This window comes from Primulina huaijiensis, chromosome 2 (assembly GCF_012295235.1).
Source record: "Primulina huaijiensis isolate GDHJ02 chromosome 2, ASM1229523v2, whole genome shotgun sequence".
Classification (NCBI taxonomy): domain Eukaryota; kingdom Viridiplantae; phylum Streptophyta; class Magnoliopsida; order Lamiales; family Gesneriaceae; genus Primulina; species Primulina huaijiensis.
In genome coordinates this window covers 25,432,246-25,441,406 of record NC_133307.1, presented here as the reverse complement: position 1 = coordinate 25,441,406, position 9,161 = coordinate 25,432,246, and the positions used below count along the sequence as shown (strand labels likewise).

The 9,161-nt window shown below is 34.3% G+C and overlaps 1 protein-coding gene across 1 annotated transcript; it reads left to right on the top strand.

Moving 5' to 3' along the window:
• Positions 1-5,080: 5,080 nt before the first annotated feature.
• On the top strand, positions 5,081-9,160 carry LOC140970955 (benzyl alcohol O-benzoyltransferase-like). Its single transcript, XM_073432966.1, has 2 exons — positions 5,081-5,614; positions 8,084-9,160. Exons 1-2 carry the CDS (start codon positions 5,168-5,170, stop codon positions 9,023-9,025), a joined length of 1,389 nt encoding a protein of 462 aa, XP_073289067.1. The 5' UTR covers positions 5,081-5,167; the 3' UTR covers positions 9,026-9,160.
• Position 9,161: the final 1 nt, after the last annotated feature.

Sequence of the window (9,161 nt, the reverse complement as noted above, 5' to 3'; positions counted from 1 at the left end):
GATAGTGGTACAACGCACACTATCCTCCGAGATAAAAGATATTTCTTGGAACTAAAACCAACAAAAACAACGGTGAATACAATATCAGGTCCTGTAGACTTGATTAAAGGATGTGGTAAAGCACAATTTTTGTTACCTAATGGTACAAAATTTTTGATCAATGATGCTTTATATTCACCACAATCGAAAAGAAATTTGTTGAGTTTTAATGATATATATTCCCATGGGTATGATACTCAAACAATGAATGAAGGGAATGAGAAATATATGTGTCTTACCACATATAAATCAGGAAAGAAATATGTGATTGAAAAACTACCAATGCTCCCTACTGGATTGCATTATACACATATACGTCCCATTGAATCAAACATGGTAATTGATAATTCTTCAATATTAACCAATTGGCATGATCGATTAGGACATCCTGGTTCAACAATGATGCGAAGAATTATAGAAAATACACATGGTCATCCATTGAAAGACCAGAAGATCTTTCAGAATAATAAGTTTCAATGTAAAGCATGTTCTCTTGGAAAACTTATTATAAGACCATCACCAGCCAAAATCCAAACTGAATCACCAATGTTTCTTGAACGTATTCAGGGTGATATTTGTGGACCAATCCATCCACCATGTGGACCATTCAGATACTTTATGGTATTGATTGATGCCTCCAGCAGATGGTCACATGTATGTTTATTGTCAACTCGAAATGTTGCATTTGCAAGATTACTTGCTCAAATAATAAAATTGAGGAATCAATTTCCCGATTATACAATCAAGAAAATTAGACTTGATAATGCTGGTGAATTTACTTCCCAGACTTTCAATGATTATTGTATGTCTATGGGAATCATTGTTGAGCATCCTGTTGCTCATGTACATACTCAAAATGGATTGGCTGAATCATTGATTAAACGTCTGCAAATGATTGCTAGACCAATGATTATGAAAACAAAGCTCCCTATTTCTATATGGGGACATGCAATTTTACATGCTGCTTCATTAATTCGCATCAGACCAAGTGCATATCATAAATACTCCCCATTGCAGCTTGCATTTGGTAAAGAACCAGACATTTCTCATCTGAGAATTTTTGGATGTATGGTGTATGTGCCTATTGCACCACCTCAACGAAAGAAAATGGGACCTCAAAGAAAGATTGGAATTTATATTGGTTATGATAGTCCATCGATCATTCGATATCTTGAACCACAGACAGGCGACGTGTTCACAGCACGTTTTGCTGATTGTCATTTTAATGAGGAAATCTTCCCAATGTTAGGGGGAGAACAGAAACATACCGAAAAAGAAATTACATGGTATGTATCATCATTGTTACATCTGGATCCAAGAACAAAACAATGTGAAAAAGATGTACAGCAAATTGTGCACTTGCAAAGAATAGCAAATCAAATACCAGATGCATTTGCAGACACAAAAGGGGTAACTAAATCATATATACATGCTGCAAATGCCCCTGCTCGAATTGAAATTCCGAAGAAACAAATTGAAGATAGTCATGATGTCATTAAACGCCTGAAGCGTGGAAGGCCAGTTGGTTCCAAGGATAAAAATCCTCGAAAAAGAAAATTCATAGAGAAACACAATGATCACAAAATAGAGAATGATGTTCCTGAAGAAACACATAATGATCACAAAATAGAGAATGATGTTCCTGAAGAAACACATGATGATGAAAATGTTTTGTCAGAACCACAAACTGACGAGAATCATGAAATCTCTATCAATTATATTAATACTGGAAAAATATGGAACCGAAAAGATATAGAAGAAATTGATGATATATTTTCTTATAATGTGGCAATCGACATCATAAATGATAATGAAGATCATGAACCAAAATCTTTTGGTGAATGTAAAAATCGGCAGGATTGGATAAAATGGAAAGATGCCATCCAGGTTGAATTGGATTCGCTAAATAAACGTAATGTTTTTGGACCTATAGTCCTTACACCTGAAGGTGTAAAACCTGTTGGATACAAATGGGTTTTTATTCGAAAGCGAAATGAGAAAAATGAAATAGTAAGATATAAAGCTCGACTTGTTGCACAAGGTTTTTCTCAAAGGCCTGGAATTGATTATGAAGAAACGTATTCTCCTGTGATGGATGCAATTACGTTTCGGTATTTGATTAGCTTGGCAGTATCTGAAAATTTAGAAATGCGTCTTATGGATGTTGTTACAGCCTACTTATATGGATCACTTGATAGTAATATATATATGAAAATCCCTGAAGGATTTAAGATGCCTGAAGCACAAAGTTCAAAACCCAGAGAATGTTATTCTGTGAAATTACTAAGATCATTATATGGGTTGAAGCAATCCGGCAGAATGTGGTATAATAGGCTAAGTGATCACTTGATGAAAAAGGGATATGTAAATAATTCAATATGCCCTTGTGTTTTCATTAAGAAAACAACATCCGGATGCGTAATTATTGCTGTATATGTTGATGATTTAAACATCATTGGAACAAATAAGGAAATTCAAGAAGTTGTGTCATACTTGAAAGAAGAATTTGAAATGAAGGATCTTGGAAAAACCAAGTATTGTCTGGGTTTACAAATTGAACAAAAAGAATGTGGAATATTTGTTCACCAGACAAATTATACAGAAAAGATCCTTAAACGTTTTAATATGGACAAATCAAATCCTTTAAGTACTCCAATGGTTGTTAGATCATTAAACATAGAAAAGGATCCATTCCGTCCATGTGAAGATGATGAAGATATTCTTGGTCCAGAAGTACCATATCTAAGTGCTATCGGTGCCCTTATGTATCTTACAAATTGTACAAGGCCTGATATATCTTTTGCCGTAAATTTATTGGCAAGATTTAGCACATATCCAACAAAGAGACATTGGAACGGAATTAAACATATATTCCGTTATCTACGAGGAACGACAGACTTGGGACTTTTGTATTCAAAAGATGCTAATCCAAGTATAATTGGTTATGCCGATGCTGGATACTTATCTGATCCACACAAAGCACGTTCTCAAACTGGATATGTATTTACTCGTGGAGGCACTGCAATTTCTTGGCGTTCACAGAAACAAACACTTGTAACAACTTCATCAAATCATGCCGAGATTATTGCACTACATGAAGCAAGCCGTGAATGTGTGTGGTTAAAATCAATGACTCAACATATCCAAATCTCATGCGGATTATCATTCGACGAGAAGCCTGTGATACTATATGAAGATAATGCTGCATGTGTTGCTCAAATGAAAGAAGGATACATAAAAAGCGACAGAACTAAACATATTCCTCCTAAGTTCTTCGCATTCACCAAGGAGCTTGAGAAGAATAAATGTATTGATGTTCGTCACATTCAATCAAGTGAAAACTCATCAGATCTCTTCACAAAGGCACTTCCTACGACAATATTCAGAAAGCACATATATAATATTGGGATGCGCAATCTACGAAATTTGTGAAGAATTGTTCGTGTCAACATGAGGGGGAGTTTACGTGACTGCACTCTTTTTCCCTTACTATGGTTTTTATCCCAATGGGTTTTTCCTAGTAAGGTTTTTAACGAGGCAGTATAAAAACACGTAATGTATACAATCATTATGATCATCATCACAAGGGGGAGTGTTGAAAAATTATTTTAAAATGTGTTAAATATTTGTGTTGAAAATGTGAATGTTGAATGTTGAAAATTAGGTAAAATTAGGTGTTGAATATTGAAAATTAGTGTGTGATGATGTATTTTATTTTTGGATTATTTGTAAAAATTTTCTATAAATAGATATCTCATTTGTGAAGAAAATCACAATTGAGTTGAGAGAAAAATATTATAAAGTGTGTAGTATGATAATTTAAAGAGTTTGAGATTTTTACTTTTTACCGTAAATTTTTACTTTTTCACAGTAACTTCCAGCATATTTATAAAAAGAATTATAAATCAATCATGACCTATAACTTTAAACATATTTGGTCAAATTCTTACTCACTGAATTTAGTCGCAGCAGCCAAGAAAGTTTAACGCAACTACATAAATGACTTTTTTCCCAAAAACTTATATTAATTATTCTACTGAGATCAACTCTTCCCCACCACCCACTAATTTCTTGTCCATTCCCATTATCTTTTGCATATCTGGTCACAAACTCATTCATTGAATTCCCACTAAACAACCTCTCCTTTTTCCTNTAATTCATTGGATTCATCAAGTTAATATAGATTAATTAGCATGAGCATGATCAGCTGCAACAAATAATTTAAAAAATTTATGGTTCTTAATTATTCATTTTTTTCATTAAGCGGAGTCCAATTTGAATCCAAATGAAAGTGAAAAAAACAGTATCTTTCTAATTAATTGTAAATAAAAATTAAAATAGTTGTTTCGAAGTTGATTATAGAGTAAAACCAAACGTTTGTCGCTTTACTAAAAACGATAGATGGTGGTAACAATATTACTCTAATTTTTCAAAGCATATAATAGTTCAAGAATCATGTTTCGATTGTTATACTAAGCATAGACAATTATTGCACCCAACAATCCATATCTCAATAACTGAACTCCTTACAATCAATGAGAATTGAACATTTGAAATTGTCTCTGGTACCAATATGTCGCTTTATAAAAAACTATAGCAGGTGGTCGCATTTGAAACTCTAATATTTTAAATCGTACAGTAGCTCGAGCACAATGTTTCAATTACTCTACCAAACAGTTACAATTATTACATCCAACATATATTGTGTTATAGTTTAAAATATTTGAATACTATTATTTTAATCAAAATTTTTTTAATGTACAATACCAAATATTTGGTCCTGCAATGACTATTTCCAACAATGCGTTCGATTTCGACTAAATGTAAATTGATAAAATAAACTAGAGCAAGTGCTGTTCTTCAAATATGATTTTAAATTTCACAATTATTATTAAATTAAATATATTTTTTGACATATCAACGTATGCTCACTCAGTCACTCTTACTTTTATATAATAAAATACTAATAATGATATTGAATATTTCTGCTTGTATAAAACTTTACGTGCCACCTCTATAAATACTTGCGTTGCATGATCTCCCACATTCACCAAGCAACTAATCTAAGCTAGCTCTCACGCGAAGTAATATCCTTTAATCACTTCTAGAAATTCTCTCTGACACAGAAATGGCTTCGAGCAAATCTTTAACTTTCAAAGTCACAAGGCGAAACCCCGAGCTCATCCCTCCATCAAACCCAACTCCCCACGAGTTCAAACCCCTCTCTGATATCGATGATCAAGAGGGTCTCCGTTTCCAAATTCCGGTGATACAGTTCTACCGGAGAAATCCATCAATGGAAGGACAAGACCCTGCTAAGGTGATCCGGGAGGCCATCGGGAAGGCTCTGGTTTATTACTATCCCTTCGCGGGGAGGCTGAGGGAACAGGAAGGCCGGAAGCTGGTGGTTGAGTGCACCGGCGAGGGCGTGGTGTTCATTGAGGCAGATGCGGATGTGACGCTGGAGGAGTTCGGCGGCGACGCCCTTCAGCCGCCGTTTCCATGCTTGGAGGAGCTGCTTTATGATGTTCCGGGTTCTGGTACAGTCCTCAACGGCCCTCTGTTACTTATTCAGGTACATTAGTTTAGTTGACAACTATTTTTAAGATAATTTAATAGTTGGATTTTTTAATATATTAATTAATTGATGAATCCCTTTACCAGTTAATTTAATAAAGTGAAAAGATCTTGGTGAAGAGACCAATTCTATGGTGTTCAAAATAATCAAGTTAGGCAGTGTTAATATAATTTTTAACATAATTTTAACTTTCCGTAAGATTTTTTAACTTTTACCCCATTTATCCTTTGATTGCCATTAAAAAAAAAATCCATTCCATCTTATTAATTAAATTTTTATTATATATAAGCATGCCGGCCATCACGGTAACATTTATAAAACCGTATTTTATCTAATGATGTCAACTTCCATTAATAATATATAACGGCAAGAATTAGCTAGCTTCATGTTTTTAATATATTCGAACCATTTTAATTTACTAATTTTCTCTAAAACTATATATTAAAATTGCTGATTCCAAATTTTCGAACGTGTGAGAGGTGGTTTAATGTATAGTTACATACTTACGGTTGTGATTGTATTTATAATATATTTATCTGGGTAATTGATTTGAAAAACTGGATATATATAAGTGTGAAAATATTCCAAAAAAAAGTTTTCCATTGTTATTGTACTCAAAATGAAGAGTACAACTTACAACTAAAGCTTAGATGACATCAATTATTTTTCCCGTTTTGTATCAAACCAATGTCAAAAAATTTCGACTTTCATATTCTATAAATACATTTTCCAAAATTATATACGTATACAGTCACTGTGAAATAGATAATTATTGTAGGTATAATATTTTATATAATTCAATAATTAATTTTCGATTATTTAGCGAAATAACGTTTACTTTTCATCTCTAGCTAAGACTTAAGAGTTGGAAACAAAAATGCGACCTTTATTTAAATACTTGTATATTTGTTTAAAATATATATTATTTGAAATTTCCAAATAGGTTCCGAATGAAAATAAGCACCAGAGGAGGGTGAGATTGTTGAAAAACCATCCCATGTAATACATGATTAATATTTGTAAAATATAAGATTATCAATTTTGACAAACTAATGAACTGATCACTTCTCACACACACATCAGCAACACGAAGCAGAGACCACTGCTTTTAATCCAAAAATAATAATAATAAAATAATAATAATAATATTTCTAATTTTACAAAAATAATTATATTGATTAAAAAAAAATTGGAGAGTGCATCTATCCACTATCTTGCGGCGTCTGATAATTGGAGAACACTGTTGTTTTGTAGTTTCATTATTGGATTATCCAATATAGTGAATAAAAGATAGTATTATCTATTATTTGACATAAAAACGTGTTTTATATATTTAAATTTATCTTTGATCTTTGAAGAGCTCGCAGACAAAATAATATACACAAAAAAATTTGTGAGATATTTTTACGAATCAATTTTATGATACTGATTTTTATATGAGTTATTTATAAAATATTATTATTTTTTATATCAAAAATATTATTTATTATTAAAATAAATTATAAAATTCAATTTACACTGTTGGCCACTTGTCTCTCACACAGTACAAATACATAATTGCGAAAACTTGAGGCTCTAAATTAAAAGAAGAGACATAATGAATGCTTCACCCACCAAGCCTCGTATTTCTGATAACAATTATTTTACTTTTGAAATATACATGTATGTATGTCCCTTCCAAGTATCGATTAGTGATGAAATATATCTATTGTTAGTTGAAAAATGATAAATAATTTGAAACTATTTAAGGTATATATAACTATGTTAAACAAGTTAAAATAATATAAGATTTTTTAAATATTTTTTGTTTTTTTATTTATATCAGTTGCATTTGACCAATATCATAAGTCAATTTAAAAAAAAATATTGTTATTATCATTGGAGTGTTATGAGTGTTATTTCAAATGACATCAATATTTTGATAATAATATTAAAATTTTAAATATATTCATTACATTAAATCAATAATTTTAAATAATTATTTAAACACTATTACTTATTAATTTTAATCATTAATTATTCCGTGTATCGCACCGAATAATATGTGGTCGCGGCGTTGGAAGCTTGCTTTTCTAAAATATCTGAACATTATATTGACAATCAATAAAAATTCGGCTCGAGTTCAGTATAAGGAAAATTGGACTTCACTCCCCAGCCGTCGTTTTTTTTTTGTGTTCAGTCCCTGGGTACTTTTTTAGTACCACATTTCCACATGAAGTGTACCACATTTCCACATGAAGTGTACCACAATTTGTATTACATAGTACCACAATTTTGTGGGTAGGGAGTGAACCCAAATAAATGTTTTGATTGGGGATTTTTCACCAACTTCCCCTTCAGTATACACATCTAACAAATAAAACTCGATATAAAAGATTGCGAATCAACATTTTATATCATAATATATATAATTAATTTCATAGTATAAAAATATTATTGAGATTTTGATGACACTTTTCTTTGCAGGTCACGCGCCTGAAATGCGGAGGGTTCATCTTCGCTCTTCGACTCAATCACACAATGAGCGACGCCGCCGGGCTTGTCCAATTCATGTCCGCCGTCGCCGAACTGGCACGCGGCGGACGGAGCCTCTCAACCCCGCCTGTATGGAACAGAGAGCTTCTCAACGCAAGGTCCCCACCACGCATCTCCTGCACGCACCACGAGTACGACGTCGTACCTGACATCAAAGGCACCATCATCCCCCTCGACGACATGGTCCACCGCTCATTCTTCTTCGGCCCCGCCGAGATCTCCGCCCTCCGTCGCCACGTCCCTCCCCACCTCCGAACATGCTCCACCTTCGAACTCCTGACCGCATGCCTCTGGCGCTGTCGCACAATCTCCATCTCACCCGATCCCCACGAAGAGGTGAGAATCCTGTGCATAGTCAACGCCCGGACCCGATTCAACCCACCACTCCCGGCTGGATACTATGGTAACGCGTTTGCATTCCCCGTCGCAGTCTCCACCGCAGAGAATATAACGGAGAATCCCTTGAGTTACGCGTTGGAGCTGGTAATGAAGACTAAATCCGACGTGACAGAGGAGTACATGAAATCGGTAGCTGACCTGATGGTGATCAGAGGGCGGCCGCATTTCACCGTAGTGCGTACTTATCTGGTCTCCGACGTGACGCGGGCGGGTTTCGGAGATGTGGATTTCGGTTGGGGCAAGCCGGCTTACGGAGGTCCGGCTAAGGGCGGAGTTGGGGCGATTCCTGGGGTGGCCAGCTTTTACATACCTTTCAGAAACAACAAGGGAGAGAATGGGATCGTGGTTCCGATTTGCTTACCAGGTTACGCCATGGAAGTGTTCGTGAAAGAGCTTCAGATGATGTTGAGACAGGAACACGATGAACCAGCTTCTACTGTTAAAAGGCCTGTCTTTATTGCATCAGCGCTTTGAATTGTTATCTTATCATTAAATACATGCTGCGATAGGACTTATGCTGTTGTAATTTGCGAATCAAGTTTGGAGGACGTGTATTCATAAGCTTTTCGATAGTCTTTTATGATATGTTCTTCCATAAGATATTAATTAT